The sequence below is a fragment of the Echiichthys vipera genome (genome assembly GCF_963691815.1).
Source record: "Echiichthys vipera genome assembly, chromosome: X".
Classification (NCBI taxonomy): Eukaryota; Metazoa; Chordata; class Actinopteri; order Perciformes; family Trachinidae; genus Echiichthys; species Echiichthys vipera.
In genome coordinates this window covers 46,452,664-46,478,552 of record NC_139825.1, presented here as the reverse complement: position 1 = coordinate 46,478,552, position 25,889 = coordinate 46,452,664, and the positions used below count along the sequence as shown (strand labels likewise).

Sequence of the window (25,889 nt, the reverse complement as noted above, 5' to 3'; positions counted from 1 at the left end):
AAAAGAGAGCTGAGCCGGAAGGCAAAGCTCTCGATCTACCGGTCAATCTTCATTCCTACCCTCACTTATGGTAATGAAAGCTGGGTCATGACCCAAAGAACCAGGTTGCGGGTACAAGCGGCCGAAATGTGTTTTCTCAGGAGGGCTGCTGGAGTCTCCCTTAGAGAGAGGGGGAGAAGTTCAGCATCCGTGAGGAACTCGGAGTAGAGCCGCTGCTCCTTTGTGTTGAAAGGAGCCAGTTGAGGTGGTTCAGGATCATCTAGTAAGGATGAACCCTGGGCGCCTCCCTAGGGAGGTGTCCCAGGACCGTCCTCAGGATCCCCCAGTTAGAGCTGGTTAATGTGGCCCGGGAAAGGGAAGTTTGGGGTCCCCTGCTAAAGCTGCTGCCCCCGCGACCCGACCCCGGATAAGAGGCTGAAGATGAGAAGAGATGAGTGGTAAATCATAAATAAGTCATAGAGTGTGGTCTTTACCTACTCTGCAAAGTGTCCTGAGATAACTTTTGTTATGATTTGTCACTATAAATAAAATTGAATTGAACTGAATTGACTGTGCAAAGTTTGAGAACCACCGGCCTATGTAAAGCATTTGAATCCGGCTGTTAAGTCGTGACGTAAGGCCCTTTCAAAATATGATTCCCGGGTCCAAGGCCTTTTATTTCTACAACGCCGCAGTGCCATGTTCCCCGTTGTTTGAACAGATCTGAGTTTTTAAAAAACAACGTATTTCTCATCATTTAAAAAGGTGTTTAACAGACGAAAGAGGTGATGTAATGGTTCACATGTTTGACCTTTGTGTCTGTTTTGTTTCAACGGAGCATTTGGACCCAGAAATCTTATTTTGAAAGGGTGTTACGTCAGACTTAACAGCCGGATTGCTCCTTTAATATATAGACTCTCGCAACACATGTTACACCCAATTTGGCCACCAGAGGACGCACGACTCCCTCCCCAAAGTCTTACATTTTCCGCAGGACCTTAAACGCAGCATATGAAGAAGCAAAACCGATGCAGTCAGAAGCTGAGCAGCTCATCAACAAGCAAACTGAGACACACACACACACAGCTGAGCTAACCGGTGAGTTCCTCCCCGCGGGCACACACAGCAAAAGCCTCGTGGATCCGTAAAAATAAGTTAACAGAGAAATGTCAGTATCAAAAACGGGCACACTCAGTTTGAGGTGGTGGTAATAATAATAATAGTTTCGACAAAGTCATTTGTGTCGTGAAGTGGAGGCTGTTTCTTTCTCAGCACCGGTAAGAGATTGTGAGCGCTAGCATCTCGTTAGCATGTAGCTAGCTAACGGTTATTTAAAAAAAAAAACGCCATTCGAGTTAGCATAACTAGCATAACGAGCTAACATCGAAATTTAGCAATTAAAGAGTGGACATTAAACGCTGTTTTAAAACAAAAGACAACACGGGAATATAACAATACAGGTGTGTTTTCTTTTAAGGTAAAGTTAGAGATACTTTCGGCACACTGTCATTGTGCTACAGCAGCTATTAGCAGCTAGGTGCCGGGCTAATATACAGTATAACATGACATAACGCTGCGGTACGTGAACGTTACATTAGGTAAAATGTGTTTAATTGCTTTAAGACAAATATAAACACAGTATAAGGTGATTATTTATTTTACACAAGCATTTATTTTAGCTAGGGGCGCCCTTCCCTAGCTTAGACATGCACAACAGCCCTGCAGTCAAGTCTACTTTAAGTTTTTGAGAGGTTTTTATTGATTTATAACATATTATTCTCAATTTTACCAACACCACTTAGTAATACACAATGCAATCTTTGTTTTAAGTGTAATATATGTTGCACCTATAAAGAGATTTGATTGATAGAGACAGGGCCATTGTTTCCCCCAGTGTTACATGGTTGGAGGTGCAATGACACATTATTTTTTTTAAGGGAAATCATGGTTTTCCTGCCTTAATGTTATTTTTTTAGTGTGTCAGTCTGTGTTTAATCAAACAATTTAATGGTGAGGTTCGTATTGAAAGGTCAAAACCCCACATGGATAAATTAATCAGTGTTAAAAGGCGTAAAAAATCACCAGACAGAAGGATCACAATCATATAAACATTAACGTAACAATGCAAACTCAGTTTAAATCAGTGTGTTGTACAATGAGCCACACTCTGCACCAGAAAATGTATTTTAAATAATTGTCCAAATATTTGTTGTTTTTACTGATTTATAACAGATTAGGCTGAATTTTACCAACACCACTTAGTAATACACAATGCAATCTTTGTTTTAAGTGTAATATATGTTGCACCTATAAAGAGATTTGATTGATAGAGACAGGGCCATTGTTTCCCCCAGTGTTACATGGTTGGAGGTGCAATGACACATTATTTTTTTTAAAGGAAATCATGGTTTTCCTGCCTTAATGTTATTTTTTTTAGTGTGTCAGTCTGTGTTTAATCAAACAATTTAATGGTGAGGTTCGTATTGAAAGGTCAAAACCCCACATGGATAAATTAATCGCTGTTAAAAGGCGTGAAAATTACAAGACAGAAGCATCACAATCATATAAACAATAATGTAACAATGCAAAAATAGTGTAAATCAGTGTATTGCACAATGAGCCACACTCTGCACCAGAAAATGTATTTTAAATTATTGTCCAAATATTTGTTGTTTTTACTGATTTATAACAGATTAGGCTGAATTTTACCAACACCACTCAGTAATACACAATGCAATCTGTGTTTTAAGTGTAATATATGTTGCACCTAGAAAGAGATTTGATTGATAGAGACAGGGCCATTGTTTCCCCCAGTGTTACATGGTTGGAGGTGCAATGACACATTATTTTTTTTAAAGGAAATCATGATTTTCCTGCCTTAATGTTATTTTTTTAGTGTGTCAGTCTGTGTTTAATCAAACAATTTAATGGTGAGGTTCGTATTGAAAGGTCAAAACCCCACATGGATAAATTAATCAGTGTTGAAAGGCGTAAAAAATCACCAGACAGAAGCATCACAATCATATAAACAATAATGTAATAACGCAAAAACAGTGTAAATCAGTGTATTGCATAATGAGCCACACTCTGCACCAGAAAATGTATTTTAAATAATTGTTCAAAAGGTCCAAATATTTGTTCTCCAGTAGAAACAGCCCATAGTTAAATTAAAAATATAAAGAAAAGGTTTGTTTAATTCTGTTTTAGTTGTTTTTTGTAGGAGTGAATCTTCTGAACTAAATAACAAAGGATCGCTGTTAAGTTTCAGTTTCGTTTTCTCGTTCTTCTCTCTTCACATGACAAATGGAAGTTATTATATTTATTATTGTTATTATTACTTTATAGATAGAAGGAAAAATATGGAATTAAATAAGTTTATACTTCTTTCCCCTCCTTTTAATGTAAACATAATTTATATATTTTTCAGTTTACTTTGTTAAACTTTGTTATTGTACATTTATTTTTCTCTCTGTTTTCTTTCCCTTATCTTTACGACTGCCCATTAATGTACGATAATTTAGTTTTTTTCACATATTATAAAAATCTAAACTAAAAAAACGAAACAAACAATTTAACAAACGCTCTTTGAACAAGTGAATCTCCAACGCTGTCGGAGTTTTCTGAGAATCGTTACCATGTACAGACAGAATTTACAATTTATTTATTGACTTATGTCCATTTAAAGTACAGCAAAGACATTTACCAAGTTCAATGCGGGCAGTTTAAACTAAGTGAGCAGGTGTTGGTTTAATCTAGACTTTTTATTAATTAGTTAAACATGGCTGACTGGATGTAGCTGTGGTACCATTCTCAGGGCGCACTCACACTGTCCTTCCGCACCGGGCCAAAACAGGTTTTTCGGGTCAAGCCTAGTGCGTTTGACCAGTGTGAGTGCACCAGCACCGCGCATAACTTCGGCCAGTTCGCCGTCCACGGCCCGTCTGTGAGAGGTGGGCTTTTGTAGAGCGCGTTTGCACATGTTCGAGCACGAGCGTGTGCACGTGTACGAGCATGCAGCCTACGGCGGTTCTGACGTCATTTATGTGCGCCTGTTGGGACATAGAAAATAGAAGGAGGGACCATGCGCGGACATAATAACAACAACAATGGCGTTGAAAGGTTCGCGTTGGTGTGATACGGAGGTGGAGTGTTTACTGCAGATTTGGTCGATGAAAAGATTCAAAAACAGTCGACAAACGCACAAAAACTCTGAGGTTTACGGAAAGATTTGTAAACAAAGCCACGCATCGCGATGACGTCAATCAATGCGTGTGACGTGTTACGGCGTGATGACGTATGGACAGCGATAAGCATTTGCGCGAGGCCCAGGTAGTGTGAGTACAAACAGTCCTGGGCCAAGTACCCTAAAGCCCGGGGCGCGGTGCGGAAGGACAGTGTGAGTGCGCCCTCAATGAGGCAGCACTAACAAATTTCAGTTTTATGAATTTTTTCAAAGTGGTAAAAAAGGCGGGGAAGTTGCTGCCATTTTTAAATCTGTATTTCAGTGCAAGGAATTTATATTTGGTGGTTTAAGCTCTTTTGAATACCTCTGTCTTTTAGGTAAGGGTGAGACAAAAGGTCTCTTCCTGATTATTTAAAGACCATCAAGATGTCCAGGAAAATTATTTGATGAGTTTGCTGAACTGCTGTTAGTTATCTGCACTGACTACACGTACAGGGTTTTGACCTTAACATAGACAATAACATGGACACAAATGCCAAATAACTTTTTTCTCTTCTTGACACTTTTGGCTATGTGAAAGGGCCCACACACACACTCAAGGACACACTCTGGATCTGTTTTTTTCTAGAGTAGTTGACATACCATCTGTTGATATCAAGGACATGGCTCTTTCTGAACTTTCCTGCGTGTTCTTTGACTTACAGACAAATCCAAACATTCAGTCAACCTCTGTGTCTCCTTAAGAAAAGGTACATAAATGAGAATACCAGTGTTAAGTTTAGGGGAAGCTATAGCAATGTCGCCAAGTGTGAGTGCAGAGACAGTTTATAAACTCCTGGATTATTTCAATCTCAAATGTCATCGATACCATTGCACCGATTCAAACTAAGATGACCTTGACCAGACATAACTCCATGGAGGAACACTGTGATGGTAAACGCTCTGAAAACAAAATGCACGAAATCAGAGAGTAAATGGAGAAAAGGAGACAGTTTCAGAACTCTCCTCCACAGAAAAATGCAATGAATTTGCTTGGTTTCAATGAAAGAAAATAAAATCTATAAGGCTAAATATCCACATAAATTAGCCTTATAATACAATGATGCAATCCCTAAAATCACCTAGGAATAAATCAACTGTAATGTCACACACAGTTTAATACAGGTGACCAAAAACAGTAGAAGAAACAGTTCATCTTAAATCATCACCATGTTGTCTTGACACGGTGCCATCTGACTTCTTTAAAACGATTGTTATCTCTGTCCAAACAATGCAGCAAACAATACATTGCTCTCTTCAATCAGGCACATTTCCTAAACCCCTCAAAGTAGCTGCCATCAAGCCACTCTTAGGGCGTGATCACACTGTCCTCCCGGACCGAGACCCGGGCTTTAGGGTACTTGTCCCCCCTCCCTCTCCCCCCCGCGCCCCAGCCCCGTTTGTACTCACACTGCCTGGGCCTCGGCCAATGCTTCTTGCTGTCCATATGTCATCACGCCGTAACACGTCACACGCATTGATGCATGTGTGGCTTTCTTTACAAATCTTTCCATAGACCTCGGAGTTTTTGTGCGTCTTGTCGACTGTTTTTGAATATTTTCATCCGACCAAATCTGCAGTAAACACTCCACCTCCGCATCACACCAACGTGAACCTTTCACCGCCATTGTTGTTGTTGTTAAATGTCCGCGCATGGTCCGTCCTTCTATTTACATGTCCGAACAGGCGGACATAACGCTACTGCCGTAGGGCTCGTGCTCGTGCGCGTACACGTGCGCACGCTCGTGCTCGTACATGTGCAAACGGCTCCGCTAAAGCCCACCTCTTTCAAGCGGGCCATGGAGGGCCAGCTGGCCCCAGTTGAGCGCGGAGCGGGTGCGCTCACACTACTTAAAGGTACTAGACTTTAGCTGAAAAAACGGTTTTGGCCGCGGCCAAAAGGACAGTGTGATCACGCTCTTAAAGAAGAAAACGTTGGATACCACCATTTTAACCATCTACAGACCCGTCTCAAATCTTCCCTTCATAGCCAAGACCATTGAGAAAGTGTTTTTTTTAATCAACTCAGCAACTTCTTGAACTCCAGTAGACTTTTTGACAAATTTCAATCAGGCTTCCGACAGAAACAGCTCTTATTAGGGCGCGCTCACACTGTCCATCCGTACCGTGCCCAAACAGGTTTTACGGGTAAAGCTTAGTTCGTTTGACCAGTGTGAGTGCAACCGCAACGCACCTAGCTGTGACCAACTTGCTGTCCACTGCATGTTTGAGAGAGGTGGGCTTTTGTAGAGCGTGTTTGCACGCGTACGAACATGCGCATTTGTACGAGCACGAGGCCTACGGCGGCTCTGACGTCATTCTATGTGCGCCTGTTCGGACATAGAAAAGAAAAGAAAAAAGACGGACCATGCGCGGACATTTAACAACAACAACAATGGTGTCGAAAGGTTCACGTTGGTGTGATGCGGAGGTGGAGTGTTTACTGCAGATTTGGTCGATGAAAAGATTCAAAAACAGTCGGACAAGACGCACAAAAACTCTGAGGTCTGTGGAAAGATTTGTAAACAAAGAGACGCATCGCGATGACGTCAATCAATGCGTTAACGTGTTACTGCGTGATGACGTGGGACAGCAAGAAGCATTCACCGAGGCCCAGGTAGTGTGAGTACAAACAGGCCTGGCTAGCAGGGGGAGAGGGACGGGGGGACAAGTACCCTAAAGCCCGGGGCACGGTACGGACGGACAGTGCGAGTGCGCCCTTAGAGTGTTAAATGACATACGGTAAAACACTGACTCAGGCAAGGTATCAGTTCTGGTCCTGTTGGATCTCAGTGCTGCCTTTGACACTGTGGATCACAGTCAACTGCTGAACAGGTTGGAAACCTGGGCAGGACTCAGCAGGACAGTCCTAAAATGGTTCGGGTCCTACTTGGAGGAGCAGAGTTATTTTGTGACCATAAATCCGATCGAGTGGCTATGTTATGCGAAGTTCCTCAGGGGTCAGTCCTTGGACCCCTTCTGTTCAGCTTATTTATGCTGCCTTTGGGTCAAATTCTGCAAAATTCTAATATCAACTATCATAGTTATGCAGATGACACACAGATATATCTTGCACTATCTCCAGATGGCTGCAGTCCAATAGAGTCATTATGTGACTGTTTAGAGCAAGTCAACAATGGGATGAACAGAAATTTCCTTCAGTTAAATCAAGAAAAAACTGAGATAATTGTTTTTGGCAATAAAGAGAAAAGGGTTGCTGTCAGTAAACACCTTGAGTCACTGTCTTTGGAAACTAAAGACAAGTCTGAAACCTTGTAGGGCTGAAACAATTAATTTAGTTACTCTAGTTTCGCTCTTCCTGATAATATCTGTCTCTAATTCCTTTTCTAAATAAATCTATTTATCTTTGAAACCTGTTTTGAGTAAACAAGTGTGTCACGTAGAAATGTATGCAACACTTTGAATTGTTTAAATAGTAAACTTATTCATGGTAAAATGCAAGTATTGCCTTCAACACACACACATCTCGCCTCTCTCCTCCTCACGCACACATGCACACTCAAACACAAACACCCCCCACACACACACACACACACCTTAGGTTAGGTTACCACACCAATGAGGCCTTTCCCAGACGTAATATAATTTATAATTGCAATTAAATACATTTTAATGCAAAATTACATCTTTTTAAAAAAAGATTTGATAGCTGCAGCCCTAAAACTGTAGCGCGCCGATTCAGATGATCAGATCTGAACTTCAAAGGTCATATCAAATCAGTCACCAAATCAGCCTTTTATCCATTTAATAACATATTGAGAAGTAAGGGTTTTATGTCCCAAACTGATCAGGAGAAGCAGATTCATGCTTTCATCTCCAATAGACTACTGTAACGTTCTTTACATTACATTACATTTAATTTAGATGACGCTTTGGTCCAAAGCAATTTCCAATAAGTGCATTCAACAATTAGGGTGCAAACCAGAAGAGCAAGTTATTAAGGGTGTGATCACACTGTCCTTTTGGCCGCGGCCAAAACCGTTTTTTCAGCTAAAGCCTAGTACCTTTAAGCCATGTGAGTGCACCCGCTCCACGCTCAACTGCGGCCAGCGGACCGTCCACGGCCCGCTTGAAAGAGGTGGGCTTTATCGGAGCCGTTTGCACATGTACGAGCACGAGCGTGCGCACGTGTACGAGCACGAGCCCTACGGCAGTAGCGTTATGTCCGCCTGTTCGGACATGTAAATAGAAGGACGGACCATGCGCGGACATTTAACAACAACAACAATGGCGGTGAAAGGTTCACGTTGGTGTGATGCGGAGGTGGAGTGTTTACTGCAGATTTGGTCGGATGAAAATATTTAAAAACAGTCGACAAGACGCACAAAAACTCTGAGGTCTGTGGAAAGATTTGTAAACAAAGCCACACACACGCGATCAATGCGTGTGACGTGTTATGGCGTGATGGCGTATGGACAGCAAGAAGCATTGGCCGGCCCTGGCAGTGTGAGTACAAACGGGGCTGGGGCGCGGGGGGGAGAGGGAGGGGGGACAAGTACCCTAAAGTCCGGGTCGCGGTCCGGGAGGACAGTGTGAGCAGATCCTAAGTAAGCGTGGTAGCTTCAAATAGGCCGATCTACAGAGCGGTCTTCTGACTGGACTCCCCCCAAAAAGTGTCAAACAGCTGCAGCTGGAGTTTGAACCAGAACAAAATAGATCAGATCACATCACACCAGTTCTTAAGACGTTACATTGGCTCCCAGTCAGCTACAGAATAGATCTTAAAGTTCTGCTACTGGTTTACAAATCACTGAATGGTTCAGTCCAGAATACATGAATGACATGTTAGTAGAGTTTAAACCCAGTAGAGCTCTGAGATCTACAGACTCAGGTCAGATAGTGGAGCACAGAGCTCAAACTAGACATGGTGAAGCAGCATTGAGCTGTGATGCTGCACACAACTGGAACAAACTACCAGCAGATCTGAAATCAGCCCAAACTGTGAGCACTTTTAAATCCAGGTTAAAGACATTTCTCTTTTCATGTGCTTATAGCTGAGCTCTTCTTAACCAATCTCTTAAACATTATCTATTTCTATTCTTCTTTCTTCTGCTTTTAACCTGTTTTTTGTTTTTATTCTGTCTTTAAAAAACGTTTTGTCTTTATGTAAAGCACACTGAGTTGCCTTTGTATGAAATGCACTTTATAAATAAAGATGCCTGGATCCATTTGTCACTGATCAGTTGACAAAGATTACTTGTTAATGCACGGATTGTTACCAGTGTCTTATCTTTTCAGATAACCGCTAAACAGAAGAGATGCCTCAGAAACAGAGGTCCAAGTCCTGGACAGAGCTGAAACAATCTGGAAATGAATATTTCAAGACGGGCCAGTACGGAGAAGCCAACAATCTTTACAGCCAGGCAATCAAAGAGCTAGAGAAGTCCAGTAAGTGTTGTTTAAATATAACATGTGGATAATAGATGCAAATATAGACACAATCATGTTTGTTTACAATGGGAGCAGCACATACAGTACATCGTATCATACAGTGATGCGGTTTAAAGTAGAAGGTGAGAAGTCACATCTGCATGCTAATTTCAATAACACCTTTATTTAAATCATCCATGTTTGATCCCAGTCTGATGTTTTTAAGGTCAAATGTTTTTTTAACTGGTTACCACATCACTGTGTATCCTGATTAGTCGTAGGCTCTGTTGAAACCCTAATAATATCTTAGTCGTATACATTGAAAACTCATCAGTAGTAGATGGTACCAGGGGCTCACAGTCTCTGTAGCAGTCTACATGAATTATATTAAAACCATGTGTTAATGATTTCTGCATGGATACCACACAATTTTGTCCTGTCTCTTTTTAATTAGTGTTTTGTTAGCCTTCTCTCTTTCGGTTTGTTTCTTCTAAATGGACATAGCAAATGTATGTTCGACTGTGACTACTTGAACAGTTTTCCTTTCTTTCTTTAGATAAAAAGAACCCTGAGGATTTGGGCATTTTGTACTCGAACCGTGCAGCAAGCTACCTGAAAAATGGCAGCTGTGCGGAGTGTGTTAAAGACTGCAATATGTAAGTGTTGTTATTTACTACTTGACTTTTTGACCTTTGAACTAGGGATGCAAATAATTACCGTAATTTCCGGACTATAGAGCGCAGCTGACTATAAGCCTCACCAGCTAAATTTAGGGTAAAATATAGATTGCTCCATATAAAAGCCGCACCCGACTATAAACCGCAGGCGTTTTGATGTGTAATTACCGTAGTATATAGGGGTTCCTGCTACCACGGAGGGGATTGTCGGGACAGAGATGACTGTTTGGGAACGCAAAGCGTCCAATTTATTAACAATAAATCTTTCAATCATTCAATCAAACTTTCACATCTTTGACATGCCGAACAGCATTCGTGCAGAGTACAAATAATACAACGGTGTAAAGTAATACAAAGTGCTCGCCTGTAACACGGCAGTAAAAGTGCAGTCCCACGGCCGTTTACGTTATCAAAATAACCAGCCATTCATTGATGTCAAGGGTACGTGCAGCAGCTCTATTTCCTTCTTTGACAGCCAGATCGATTGCCTTTAACTTAAAGCAGCATCATATGCACTTCTCCGTTTGTTTTCCATGTTGAGGGTGTTTGCATGAACACTTCCTTCTCGCAAACTGTCGCTGACGCTCTCCTACTCTTTGTTTTGCTCTCGTTACCTGGCGCCAGATGTCTGCCTCGGTCTCGCGCATCCTCGGTAGTGCGCGCCCCTGGTTACCGTAAGCCGTAGAAAAGCCGCACCGTTGTATAAGCCGCAGGGACCAGAACGAGGGAAAAAAGTAGCGGCTTATAGTCCGGAAATTACGGTAATAGACAATCGATTAATTGTTGATAAGAAATAACTCGATTAATAGAATAGAAATACTTGATTGATCTCAAGCTAGTAAAGTGCCTAACCCTAACCCTAAAATAAATGAATTGCAATAATTGCGTTTTGAACCCGTAATTCCCTGCCAGCGCTTGACGTCAGACGTACTTGACGCACACGCGGGAACACAATTTAAGCAGTTCTCTCTGACGACAACAACAAAACAAAACGAGAAGCGGTGCACCGACAGGATGAAGAAGCCACAGCGGAGTACGGTATGGAGCCACTTTAAGACGTGAGCTTCCGCAGTTTCGTTAACATCAGGCTACAAGTTATAGTCACCTGACGAGCTGCTGACAGACGCTCTCGGGGGGGGGGGGGGGGTTTCTTCAAAGTTTCTTCAAAAGAGCTCATTAAAATTGTGACACGGAATTTGATACAGCACATTGTAATTTCTGCATCTATCATTGATTTACCGTGTGTGCTCCTAAAATGTTCAGTGGGGGGTCACAGTGCTCCTAGTGAATGAAGTTAGTCTGGAGCCCTGATTGTATTCTTCTATTCAGGATTGATTCTTTTCTGCCATTAATGTTTCCAATGTCGCAAATGAGAATTTATTTATTTAAGTAGCCTGTGTAATATCTTGATATTTTCTATTCAGAATATGTTTTATATGCTGCCAAAATGTTATTTCCTGCCCCCAAGTGAGTGATTAAGGAATATGACTTTCATTTAGTCTTTATATCATAAGGAAAATAGCTTTTTTTGTTACAAAATACCTTTTCAAAGTTGTAAACAAAAATATTCTAAATGTGTCCAAGTTTGATTCCTGTTGCAGTGAATGTGAACGACATCAGCTGACAGGAAGTTAACAAGAACCAAGGCTGTTGCCTAGCAATGGACTTCCATTAAGTAGTCTATACAGTTATATTTTACCTATTCAGAGGGAAATTCAGCTTCTCAGTAGAAATGCCGCTTATCAATTAATCAATCATCGATCGATAAGATAAAAAACGAGCGATTAATAAATTCCTCGATAATATGCATCCCTATTTTGAATATTTGACACTATGGGCGTGATCACACTGTCCTCCCGGACCACGACCCGGACTTTAGGGTACTTGTCCCCCCTCCCTCTCCCCCCCGCGCCTGTGGCTACTGTGTCAATTTGAAACGTGTAGTCCTGAAAAGTATGTTAATTAATATTAATACTTTTGACAACCTTAATGCCTGCACGCATTATTGTTGTAGTAAGGATGTATTTAGGTGACATTGGTCTTTTGCAGCTCTGACTCTTGACCTTGTGACAAAAGCCTATTCTGCCGTCTTGCTCACTGTCAAGTCATCTGGACGAGAGAGTGTCTTAACTTTTGAACTGTACATATTTTCTCTCAGGTCTCTGGAGTTGTTCCCGTTCAATGTGAAGTCCCTGCTTCGTCGCGCTGCTGCCTACGAAGCTCTGGAGCGTTACAGGCTGGCTTACATAGACTACAAGACGGCTCTGCAGATTGACTGCAACATAGTATCTGCTCACGACGGCACCAATAGGTAACTGGCCCGGTGGTGATGGCATGGTTCAAATATCAGATGATTTAAGCCTGTGAATGTTCTCATTTGTCCAGGTCGTCGCTATCCCCAAAGCCATTTCAGTCAAAAGCAACTGGAAATGCAGTCGCTTTTGAAAATTTGACAATTTTTTACTTAATTCATCTGTGTCTGGTATTTGTCCCCTCTTAAATCCAGGACAAATCACTGGTCTCATTCTTAAACTTAAGATTTCTCGATACAAAATAAATTGTTGAAAATTAAGGGTTGAGTCATATTTACAACCATGTGTTTTTAGGCACCAGCAAATCTGTTTTTAATATCGTCTGTTGTTACACGAGCTGAAATATTTATGAATCCAACAACAGACTCATTAATTATCCTTCAGACTGTAGGCTGATGGTGAACAGCACACTGGATGTTTTATCTTTCCAGGCATCTTTTAATACACTTAAAGATCCGAACGAGGTGTTTTCAGATGTTTTTATTACATAGTTTTCATGTGTGTGTGTGTTTTATTGTTTCCCAGGATGTCAAAGGCGCTCACGGAAGCAGATGGTCTGTCATGGAGAGAAAAGCTTCCTCCCATCCCCACCGTTCCTCTGTCTGTCAGAGAGAAACTAGCCCCGAAAACTACGACCAACGCTGCACAACCAAACGCTGCACTGAAACAGAATGGCACCCAACAGATAGGCAAACCCGGTAAAACAAAACATTTACGTTTTCTGCTCATGCCATTATTTCCAATTTGACAGTTTTGTTTAGCTTAAAAGACCTCATGTGTTTTGATGATAACCAGTTTGGAAAGTATGGGCGCACTCACACTGTCCTTCCGCACCGGGCCAAAACAGGTTTTTCGGGTAAAGCCTAATGCATTTGACCAGTGTGAGTGCAACCGCTCCGTGCCTAGCTGCGGTCAGCTGGCCGTCCACAGCCCGTTTGAGAGAGGTGGGCTTTTGTAAAGCGCTTTTGCACATGTACGAGCATGAGGCCTACGGCGGTTCTGAGGTCATTTCCTGTGCACCTGTTGGGACATAGAAAAAAGAAGGAGGGACCATGCGCGGACATTTAGAACAATGCGGTGAAAGGTTCACGTTGGTGTGATGCGGAGGTGGAGTGTTTACTGCAGATTTGGTCGATGTTAATATTCAAAAAGACGCACAAAAATTCAGGTCTATGGAAAGATTTGTAAACAAAGCGACGCATCGCGACGACGTCATCATTGCGTGTGACGTGTTGCGGCGTGATGACGTATGGACAGGCAAGAAGCATTTGCGCGAGGCCCAGGTAGTGTGAGTACAAACGGGCTGGCCAGCGGGGGGGGGGGGGGACAAGTACCCTAAAGCCCAGGGCGCGGTACGGAAGAACCGTGTGAGTGCGCCCTATGTCTCTCTTGTTTTATGTTAAAGCATTTTTTCTCTTTAGCCCTATTTCTGTGGAACTGGCATCATATAAAAACATTTTCTGAAAATTGTTATAAGTGATCCACAAATATTATAAGTGAACACATCAACAACAACACAATGAAGAACAGATGTTCACAAACATCCTCTGTGTGTGTAATCATAGTCTGGAGACACTTAAGTTGTAACACTTGTTTTCGTCCTCTGTCTTCCTCATCACATTCTTCTCCTCTCGTCAGCTCCCAGCGATAAAGACGTAAAGAAAGGCCAAACCTTGAAAGAAGAAGGCAACGCCCTGGTGAAAAGAGGAGAACACAAGAAGGCCATAGAGAAGTACACCCAGAGCCTTAAACACAACCCGACTGAGATCACAACCTACACCAACCGGTGGGTCAGATCTTCATCCATACATCCATATTTGAAACGACTGAATCCAGAAAATGTTTGTTTTCAGGGTAGAAATTTGGTCAAAAGGTTCTTTTACTCAATTTTATACATATTCTCCAGTGCAATCTAACTAAAATGAAAGGAGTCTGTGTTTTCTTCAACAAACATTCATCAGATCAGCTTCACACTTGGCAAGTGTGAAGCTGAGGACCCAAGGAAGTGCAGTGTAGAGTGCAATCTCCTGAGATCTATGGAAGTATTTATTTATTTCTTTAATTCTTGGGTACAACTCGCTTCAGTAAATTGAGAACGAGACTGGAGCTGTTACATTGTAGCAAACTTAAACATTTCAAGCATCAATCCAACGCGTTTGTTTGAAGAAGAAGAAGAAGAAGAAGAAGAAGAAGAAGAAGAAGAAGAAGAAGAAGAAGAAGAAGAAGAAGAAGAAGAAGAAGAAGAAGAAGAAGAAGAAGAAGAAGAAGAAGAAGAAGAAGAAGAAGAAGAAGAAGAAGAAGAAGAAGAAGAAGAAGAAGAAGAAGAAGAAGAAGAAGAAGAAGAAGAAGAAGAATCCCGCAACGGGGAAATTTTTTCACTCTTATTATTAATCATGTCACACACACAGGCCCGAAATACACACACATGCACAGACAGGACCTATATACATGCAATTAAGGAGAGATGTCAGAGCGAGGGGGCTGCAAGTGACCGGCACCCCGAGCAGTTGGGGGTTCAGTGCCTTGCTCAACAGCACCTCGGCAGTTCCCAGGAGATGAACTGGCACCTCTCCAGCCACCAGTCCACGCTCCATACATGCTCCACACCGGGACTTGAATCAGTGACCCCATGGTTCCCAGCCAAGTCACCTATGGACTGAGCTACTGCCGCCCAAAGCTAGCCGTAGTTAGCCGTTGCCAAAGGACATGTATACATTAGCAGTGCTAGGGGGACGCAGCTATGTCATGGCAGGTTTATTGCTCAAGGCTTAAGGAACTGCAGTGGAATTGTTCTGATTTTGAGAAAACTGCAAAATGAACAAAATCAATTTGGTATTCATCCAAATGTTAGTGTAATTTGATCGTAATGTATTATAAGGGAGTTTCTTTGGGTTAGCGGTCAATGCAGACCTGTAGGTTTTTGGCTAGAGCATTCGGGATATAAGCTTTCAGGTGTTTGAATTCAATTTTATTTGTGTTTGTGATCAGGGCGCTGTGTTACCTGTCAGTGAAGCAGTACAGAGACGCTGTCAAAGACTGTGACGAGGCTCTGATGATTGACAGCAGCAACATCAAGGCTCTCTACAGGAGGGCTCAGGCTCACAAGGAGCTCAAGGTAAGGGTGTGATTTTACATCACTGTGCATCAGAGTACACGATTTCAGGGCGCGTGACAGAATAAATGCATTCCCTGCCTTGATAATTGCTGATGTTTCCCTACGGCAGCATCTCCTCATCAGTATTCGACACACACAGAGAGGACACAGTTAGCTTTGCACTCACAGCTCCGTACAGTTGCAACTGTCAACTCTGTACTTTGGAGGTTTGTGTTGTAGGAAAGATGTCAAGAAAAGAGCCATGACTAGAACCAAGCAGCATGAACCTTATCAAAAATACAACAACCAATAGACACAGCCCATTTCTACCTGGTTATAGCATGTATGCGTAGTCATAGTGATGGTGTATAGTCATAGTATAAAGCTGGAAAATATCATTTCATTTGAAACTTGTGTTATTTTGCACTAAATTTCTTAATAACATTCATTAATTCACTCATCTTCAGCCTCTTGTCCCTGTCGGGGTCACGGGGGGGCTGGGGCCGATCCCAGCTGACATCGGGCGTGAGGCGGGGTCCACCCTGGACATGACGCCAGTCTATCACAGGACACATAGAGACAAACAGAGACATACAACCATTCACACCTACGGGTGATTTAGGGCGTGATCACACTGTCCTTTTGGCCGCGGCCAAAACCGTTTTTTCAGCTAAAGTCTAGTACCTTTAAGCCATGTGAGTGCACCCGTCCACGGCCCGCTTGAAAGAGGTGGGCTTTAGCGGAGCCGTTTGCACATGTACGAGCACGAGCCCTACGGCAGTAGCGTTATGTCCGCCTGTTCGGACATGTAAATAGAAGGACGAACCATGCGCGGACATTTAACAACAACGACAATGGCGGTGAAAGGTTCACGTTGGTGTGATGCGGAGGTGGAGTGTTTACTGCAGATTTGGTCGATGAAAATATTCAAAAACAGTCGACAAGACGCACAAAAACTCCGAGGTCTATGGAAAGATTTGTAAACAAAGCCACACACGCGATCAATGCGTGTGACGTGTTACGGCGTGATGGTGTATGGACAGCAAGAAGCATTGGCCGAGGCCCAGGCAGTGTGAGTACAAACGGGGCTGGGGCGCGGGGGGGAGAGGGAGGGGGGACAAGTACCCTAAAGCCCGGGTCGTGGTCCGGGAGGACAGTGTGATCACGCCCTTAGATTCATCAATGAACCGAACACCTGCAATTCACACAGGATAAAACAAAAAGTTAGGCTTTATCGTGTTATTTCATACACACTAGTTATTAATGGAATTACCAGAAAACATGCTATATCATGGTAAATCAGTATCAGGATACTAAGGGCGCACTCACACTGTCCTTCCACACCGCGCCCCGGGCTTTAGGGTACTTGTCCCCCCCTCCCTCTCCCCCCCGCACCCCAGCCCCGTTTGTACTCACACTGCCTGGGCCTCGGCCAATGCTTCTTGCTGTCCATACGTCATCACGCCGTAACACGTCACACCCATTGATGACGTCATCGCGATGCGTCGCTTTGTTTACAAATCTTTCCATAGACCTCAGAATTTTTGAATCTTTTCATTGACCAAATCTGCAGTAAACACTCCACCTCCGCATCACACCAACGTGAACCTTTCACCGCCATTGTTGTTGTTAAATGTCCGCGCATGGTCCGTCCTTCTAATTTCTATGTCCGAACACACATAAATGACGTCAGAACCGCCGTAGGTGTCGTACACGTGCGCACACTTGTGCTCGTACATGTGCAAACACGCTCTACAAAAGCCCACCTCTCTCAAACGGCTGGCAGCAGTTATGCACGGAGCGGTTGCACTCACACTGGTCAAACGCACTAGGCTTGACCCGAAAAACCTGTTTTGGTTGGTGCGGAAGGACAGTGTGAGTGCGCCCTAAATGTCCTACATGGCTTTTAATTACTTTTTAATGACTTTTTGCTACACTATGACTTTCTTTGACCTTCTCCTCAAACTCATTGTCATATCTTGCAGGACATCAAAGCCTTTGAGGAAGACCTGAGTACTCTGCTCAAAGTAGATCCCATGAACGCTGCTGCCATGAAGCTGATGCAGGAGGCGCAGAATAATTGACCGCACATTGGGGACTCTGGAGACGGTGGTAAGGATCTGTCACTGTCCGTCAAGATGACAAATCACTGATGTTTCGGTGACGAGTCAGGCGACAGAAAACAGCTGAGCAGTGACACGATTCCACCACTTTAAGTCAAAGATTTAACTTAACTCGAAAACGTCACTGAGGAGGTATCAGGAAGAAGCATTGGCAATGTTTGTATTCTACCAGTTTTGGTCTCACTGAGTATTTATGGTTATTTCAAAGCACTGAAATTTTTGACATGCATCATAATTCGAACTGAGAATAAGTCTTTACCATCATAATTAGAAAAAAAAATGTTCAGCAGGTAATCAGCCATCATCTGTAGCTCCTGCTGGACGCTGAAACTTGTGTGTGAACGGTGCGGCATCTATGTCACGGCACTCGATAAAAGACTTTCAAGTAGGATACACCTGTGTTTTCTTGTTCCTGGTCTTGCTCGCTGCTGTTATTGCTGAGTGCCTTGGTGTTTTCCGCTCTTTGCATCTCCCATCAGCGCCGTAAACGCCTCGAGTTGAAAAGATTTGAACTCAGTAAAATGTAATAAAAAAAAATTGTATGTTCATGTATTTTCACACATACGTCCAATTCAAACAACAGGGCGGGCTAACAACCTCAGTTGAAGCCTAGTGCATTACACTGAATCTACCAAATAAAGTTTCCCTTCTTCTGTAAACATGTACACTTACTTACTTGTACACCCAGATAAATGGCGTTAGACAGGCAGGGCTCGACCCACATCTAACCCTGGACACGGAAGGGGTGTTGGCTGGTGGCTGTCTACTCCTAAAGAGGCTCCGAAGTTTCACCGTGTTTATCTGGAATGGGGTATTCGCGTTCTTCAGCCTGTACACTTGTGAATCTGCAGTTTTGTCCTCTGTGAAAACCAGTTGCGAATACAGTTAACATCTTGCTGCATACGCATACAACAGTTTCCAGCGACGCCTTCTGTTACGTTGAATATTTGCATTTCTCAGGGAGAAACCAAACCTTGAAAAACTCTACACATGTGCACGGATTTGCAGAATTTATGCTGTTTCTCTCGTGTTTTCTGTTCTTTCGAGACAAACGTAAGACTCCATGCTTTCATCTCCAATCAGGAAACTCAATACAGGAAAGCCTGTGAATGTTCTCATTCGTCCAGGTCGTCGTTCTCCTCAAAGCAATTTCAGTCAAAAGCAACTGGACTTGGTTATTTGTCTAGGAAGATGTTTCACCTCTCATCCAAGAGGCTTCATCAGTTCATGTACGCATCTGACCAGGCTGGGACTGGTCCAGGACCAGGCTGGGACTGGTCCAACTATCTGGTGTGAGATCCAGGTATTTAACCTCTCACAAGGCCGGTGATGTCACTGAGACCCTTTGTGCTCCAAGTGCCAACGACCGTCGTTAGAGTGACAGTCGTTGGTGGGAAGTTGGTTTCGACTTCGTTAGTGCTCTATTGAGTCTGACGTCTTCCTGAAACCATCACTAAACAGAGGAGGAGGTCTGAGACACCACTTATCTCCCATTTACAATGCTGCCCTTTCATCCCTTCATTCAACAATCTAACCTCAAAGAACAACTGTTCACACAAGGCCTCCTGTGACTCCCAACGACTGTCGTTCAGACTCAATAGAGCACTAACGAAGTCGAAACCTACTTCCCACCAACGACTGCCACTCTAACGACGGGCGTTGGAGCACAAAGGGTTTTAGTGACATCATCGGCCTTGTGAGAGGTTAAATACCTGGATCCCACACCACTTAGGTGGATCAGGGAGCACTCACACTGTCCTTCCGCACCGCGCCCCGGGCTTTGGGGTCCTTGTCCCCCCTCCCACTCCCCTGCCCGTTTGTACTACCTGGGCCTTGCGCAAATGCTTCTTGCTGTCCATACGTCATCACGCCGTAACACGTCACACGCATTGATTGACGTCATCGCGATGCGTCTCTGTTTACAAATCTTTCCACAGACCTGAGTTTTTGTGCGTCTTGTCGACTGTTTTTGAATAATTTCATCGACCAAATCTGCAGTAAACACTCCACCAACGTGAACCTTTCACCGCCATTGTTGTTAAATGTCCGCGCATGGTCCCTCCTTCTACTTACTATGTCCAAACAGGTGCACATAAATGACGTCAGAACCGCCGTAGGCCTCGCGCTCGCACTCGTACATGTGCAATCGCACTCTTCAAAAGCCCACCTCTCTTAGATGGGCTGTGGACGGCCAGCTGGCCGCAGTTATGCGCGGAGCGGTTGCACTCACACTGGTCAAGCGCACTAGGCTTTAGTCGAAAAACCTGTTTTGGCCCGGTGCGGAAGGACAGTCTGAGTGCGCCCTCAGTCACAGCCTGGTCCTGGTCCAGTCCCAGCCTGGTCAGATGCGTACATGAGCTGATGAAGCCTCTTGGATGAGAGGTGAAACGTCTTCCTAGACAAACAACCAAGTCCAGTTGCTTCTGACTGAAGTTGCTTTGAGGAGGTCAGTACAGGAAAGCAAAAACAAACATGCTGCGTTAAGAGGCTAGTGATGATAATAAACAGAACAGGGCTGATTCGGAACTGATAAAACCTTTATTTCACTTTAAATTTCCTTTTACATCTTGTCCTGTTTATAACATGTAAGGTGAAACTAGAGTTGGATTTTTTTTAAAAGACATACACAAATCTAGTATTACTTCAATAACCAGGAGGGGAGGGGGGGAAGTGTTGAGTTTATTTTTTTATCGTTTTCTTATTTTTATTGGTGTCCTTAAGCTAAAGTCTAAATTTTCACAACCACGTGCGCGCTAAGCAATAAAACCGTCACAGAAGCAAACTTTTTTTGTTGTTTTTTTGGGTTGTTTTTTTTTTTTTTCCTTTTTATTTTAAGCATAATACTGGTCAGTAAAAACAAAATGATTTGAGATACCAGATATACAGACAGGCTCGGTGCCACATTCACTACTGCATGGGATAGTTTTTTCCTTATAAAGCGAAGAATAACTGCCTTTTTTTTTGATCAGCTAACGAGAAAAACAGCGGCAGGGAGGATTTTTCTTTTTTTTTTTTAAACCTTATAAACATCAGTGCATGAAAACATTTGTCCCCAGCAAAAGAAAAAAATAAACATTGACACGTGACTTTTCTACACCTAAAGAGTGGAATGTCGAGATGGTTGGTGACAAGGTTATTGTGACACTGAGTGAATATGAAAAATAAAATCTACTTTTGAAGAAGAGGAGGGGCTTCTGACGGAGTGGCATCCCGATATTTCTAAAGGTTTGGGGACCTTTAGTGTGCGGTTCGTACTGCTTTTAAGAATTAACAGTAGCGTGTCATCGTATAAACGAGAGGAAGCCGGTTCAAATGTGCATTTTGTGAAAGATAATTCAGATATGAGTTGGAACAAATGTACCGTTAACTGCCAATGGCGTGCTTTAGCCTCTCTAAATGCAGTCAAAAAGGTAATCCAATGAAGTTGCCTCGACATGTACGCACGTAAATGGTCGCTAGCCGGGATGCATCAACCGCGATCCAAACTACAGGTTCTCGCTTCCGCAAACAGATGATTGGCTGATCGGCTGCTGGGAGGTTTTGGCTCCTTCAATGCGAGTACCTGTTGCGGGACACGCGCCGCAGAGGACACTTTACATCACTGCTTCCTTTTTTTTCTAATTTGAAATTTGACATTTTAACAAGTCAGCTGCGTTTAACCTATAAAAGGCTACAATATGAATCAAATTGTTGGACTTTCTCATAGTAATAATCATATTTTAGCCTGTTTTCAAGTCTAAGAATACGCAATAATGCTCCATAACTGTATTTAAGGGAGTTAGCTGAACCCTAATCTTGATCGCTGTTCATATTTTTTTTTTTTTAACGAGGAAGCAGGAAGTGTGCAACTCTCCGCTCGATACCTGCGGTACATTCAAATGGTGGTCAATGATGGCGTGCTTTCTTGTTGTCAGATCGCATCATTAAGCAGTGAGTGGGCTTTTTGTATCATGTCAGTAAAAGCTTAAAGGGGCAAAAGGGCGGGGCAAGAAAAACAAAAAGTACCAAAAGATGTTCTGGTCAAAAATGCCAAAGCATAAAAACAGCAGCTGACTGTAACGGCTTCAAGGTTTTCACTGCAAGCAGGTGTTAACGAACAACATCGACATAACCGTTTTTGTTTTTTCCAAAAGACAGATTTACAGTTAAGCTCTAAAAATGTTTTACAATTTTACAGTTCTCAAAAACCAGAAAGATTTTGATTTGTTATACACACATACACAACAAAAAAAAAAAGAGAGAAAGCAATCGCACTGGGAAATAAACATGTTACGGGAGGAACTCTAGGGACAGCAGTAGTGATGTTCAACAGCACCTGAACTGGAGGTGGATCCGAGGGAGCAGGCAGGTCACCGGACGTTTGGGGGGGGGGAAATGTCTAAAATTGTCTAAAAGATTAAGATGGAATGTATTCTTTTTTTATTTTAACACGTTTTCAAATCAGTTTTTTTTGCTCCGAACTGAAAAAAAGATGCAGAATGACATTGAATAAAATAAAACTCCAGGTCTTGGGTTAGAAAGTAAAACATGTTTGTGTGAGTGTTTGATTACACAGCAGGTAAAACACTTTTGCTTTTAGGTTTGTCAGTGTCACAATACAGCCTTGTAGGAGGACCCTTCTGTATAAACCTCAGCAGAATTGCACTGCTGTTCAAACACCCATATATATATATATTTATTCTTTTTTTATTCTGCCGTCGAACGAGGATCTGGTGGAGGAAAAACTAAGCATCACAGTGTTTGTTGAAAATAAACAGACAGTTTAATAACCTTTTTTTTGTTTTGTTTAAAGTGGAATAAAACCAGCCATTTGCCAGTAACACTAAGACAAGCCAAAAGAGAAGGGATGGACAATTATATATGAGCGCGTTAACTCACTAGAGTGGGAAGGGAGGGGGGCGGAGGGAGGGGTTCGGACAACTATATATGTGCATTAACTCACTAGAGAGCTGAGAGAACATACTAACATGTTAAGAAGGAGGGAAGAGGACTGAGGGAAGAACGACAGGAATGGAGGAGGGGAAAAATGTGGGCTCTAAAAGATAAACACCTTCTTTGCGGAAAATAAGACTAGACTGACCAGTGGGTTTAGTTTGTTGGCCTGCCTTGGAGTGCCATGATCTAGGGGAGGGGTGGGTGGGAGGGAGGGAGGGATGGAGGAGTGGAGTAGTTTCTCTCTCTACCCTCTCCTTTTTTTGTTAAATGTATTATATCTGTCTGTGAAGGTCAGGTACTATTCATGCTGTTGGTTATACAGAAGGGAAGTCAGGAGGCTGGACTTGAAAAAGTGGGACGAGGGGAATGAACGGGCTGTTTATGTGTACGAAGAGAGGAAAAAGAGAAGAAAGAGGAAGAGAGAAAAGGAGGAGGAAGAGAGTGGGGATGGGTTAACAGTGAAGTGCGCTCTAGTTCTCTCCATCGCCGGTTTCACCCTCGTCTCCCTGGTTTTCTGATGTCCACAGCTGCGGGAGAAAAAAGAGGAAAGAGATCTTATGGTCATTCTGTCACTGTAAGCAAGGATTTGATGACTCATCGTCACTCCTGAGAATTATACATCGTCGTTAAATGGCAGTTCACCCCAAAATCAAGAAGACATGTTTTTCCTCTTCCCATTGTGCTGTTTATTATTTTAGATTGTTCTGGTTGGAGTTTCCAAGTGTCCGAGATGTCTACCTTCTCTCCAATATGTATAATAATAATATGTCAAAGCGGCAAATAGGGCTATACTGAGCTTTCCCTAATCAAAGATTTCCCTGGGTTGACCAGTGGTCGTCATTTAAAATGATTAGTCGACGTATATATGTCCCCGCCTCCTCCTACGTTTAGCCGCAGCAACTGAAAAACACAATTCAACATAATTAATAACCATTATTTTACAAGTGCGCACAGCAGCGGTCTGCAGGTCTTCTGCCTGTTAATGACACCGGCAAATTATTTCAGATTTTAATTCTGAATGAAAATCAGCGAGGAGACTCCGAACTGGCCGCCATGGGCAGGTAGCTAAGGTAACGTTACTTGCATGTGTACGTTGGGAGGTCATGTTGGTCGTGGACGAGTTTGCATGTGACCTTCTTGGGGTCATCCTTTTTGAAAGTGATCCCGTATTTTAGACGTATTTCCCGACACGATTGGTTATTAATTATTAACCGTCTAACCGTGATGTAGCAGGGACCTGAACCTGCCGTGTTTAAAAAAAAAAAAACCACACAGACAGTAAGTGAGGGCGCACTCACACTGTCCATCTGTACCGCGCCCCGGGCTTTAGGGTACTTGTCCCCCCCCCTCCCTCTCCCCCCAGGCCCGTTTGTACTCACACTACCTGGGCCTCGCGCAAATGCTTCTTGCTGTCCATACGTCATCACACCGTAACACGTCACACGCATTGATTGACGTCATCGCGATGCGTCTCTTTGTTTCCAAATCTTTCCGTAGACCTCAGAGTTTTTGTGCGTCTTGTCGACTGTTTTTGAATCTTTTCATCGACCAAATCTGCAGTAAACACTCCACCTCCGCATCACACCAACGTGGACCTTTTGCCGCCATTGTTGTTGTTGTTAAATGTCCGCGCATGGTCCGTCCTTCTATTTTCTATGTCCAAACTGGCGCACATAAATTACATCGTAGGCCTCGTGCTCGTACACGTGCGCACGCTCGTGCTCGTACATGTGCAAACGCGCTCTACAAAAGCCCACCTCTCTTAGACGGGCTGTGGACGGCAAACTGGCCGCAGTTACGCGCAGAGCGGGTGCACTCACACTGGTCAAACGCACTAGGCTTGACCCGAAAAAACGGTTTTGGCGCGGTGCGGAAGGACAGTGTGAGTGCGCCCTGAGTGTCACGACTTCCTGTATCTGGCCCTTCTAATTAAAAGCCCTCCAGCCTTTGAGGACAGCCGCTGTTGGTCACAGATTTTTTTTTTTTGGACAAGAGACGACTCCAAATGGTTTTTTATGTCCTGCGACGAATTGACCAATGAAATTCTGGTCTGCTGATAATCTTTTGGTCGACCAGTGCGTGGCAGCGATACACTACACTCTACAAGGGAGCCACGTAAGACATGAGGGTCTTCAGCGCGGTGACACAGTCGACCAGGGTCTGTGGATTATCTTGAGTAACCAGGTCATGATTTCTGGAAAGAGATTTTGCTGATGGGGTTTTTTTAAATCTTTTTTTTTTGGCACTTTGAGCTCCGCAGGTTTTAATTCCAATACAGAGACATCGCTACGGCCGATATCTCCGACACACCGAATCAGTTTAGATTTATAAATAGCGCCTGAGCTGAGAGGAAAGACATGGATGTTTGGGTTTTGGGGTGAATCGTCCCATAAACTAGGATTTTATATTATCTGTATTATTAATAAATCCCATTAAAAGACTACGACTAACAACACATTCATCCTCACAAGTATTTATTTTTCCTCTGTGCCGTAGAAAACACATTAATGAGCGACACTGGTGCACTGAGTGACATGTTCCTTCATTACCATGAACACACACACACACACACACACACAGTTTACTTGAGTCATTCTCTCACACACACAGTTTACTTGAGTCAATCTCTCACACACACACACACAGTTTACTTGACTCAATATCACACACACACACACACACACACACACACACACACACACACACACACACACACACACACACACACACACACACACACACACACACACACACACACACACACACACACACACACACACACACACACACACACACACACACACACACACACACACACACACACACACACACACACACACACACACACACACACACACACACACACCTTTACTATTGTACTGTATTGAGTCCTACTACTGTAGTTCTGTCCAGCAGCTAGAATTAAGTGGATCGCTCAGCGTTTTTCTATAATTACAAACAGTTGGCTGTAAATTTTTGGGAATTCTGTCTCTGATTTTATTTTTGCACTGACAAAAAAAATGTAAAAATCAGTAAGAAAGGGGAGTAAAGTAATGATAAAGATAAGGGAAATAAAAAGAATGAGGCTGCTGCAGAAACACCACATCAGTGCAGCTGTTAGAGATGATTACACAGAGCAGAGTATGAGGATGTGGG

The 25,889-nt window shown here is 43.1% G+C and overlaps 2 protein-coding genes across 4 annotated transcripts in view; one reads left to right on the top strand and one right to left on the bottom strand.

Moving 5' to 3' along the window:
- Positions 1 to 935: 935 nt before the first annotated feature.
- Positions 936 to 18,439, top strand: tomm34 (translocase of outer mitochondrial membrane 34). Of its 2 annotated transcripts, none has more exons than XM_083939463.1 (8): positions 936 to 1,077; positions 9,461 to 9,610; positions 10,149 to 10,248; positions 12,428 to 12,580; positions 13,107 to 13,279; positions 14,220 to 14,367; positions 15,570 to 15,696; positions 17,661 to 18,439. In XM_083939463.1, the coding sequence occupies exons 2-8, from the start codon at positions 9,481 to 9,483 to the stop codon at positions 17,757 to 17,759; spliced, it is 930 nt and encodes a 309-aa protein (XP_083795589.1). In that variant the 5' UTR covers positions 936 to 1,077; positions 9,461 to 9,480; the 3' UTR covers positions 17,760 to 18,439. The 2 variants fall into 2 exon arrangements, with proteins under 2 accessions (XP_083795589.1, XP_083795590.1); XM_083939464.1 differs by lacking the exon at positions 936 to 1,077 and adding an exon at positions 1,141 to 1,256.
- A 1,875-nt stretch (positions 18,440 to 20,314) lies between these two features.
- Positions 20,315 to 25,889, bottom strand: part of ywhaba (tyrosine 3-monooxygenase/tryptophan 5-monooxygenase activation protein, beta polypeptide a) — a 28,371-nt gene continuing 22,796 nt past the window's right edge. For both annotated transcript variants that reach the window (XM_083939166.1, XM_083939167.1), the window contains exon 7: positions 20,315 to 23,260. In XM_083939166.1, coding sequence (XP_083795292.1) covers positions 23,204 to 23,260 — 57 coding nt within the window. In that variant the 3' untranslated portion in view covers positions 20,315 to 23,203. The remainder of the gene's footprint in view (positions 23,261 to 25,889) is intronic.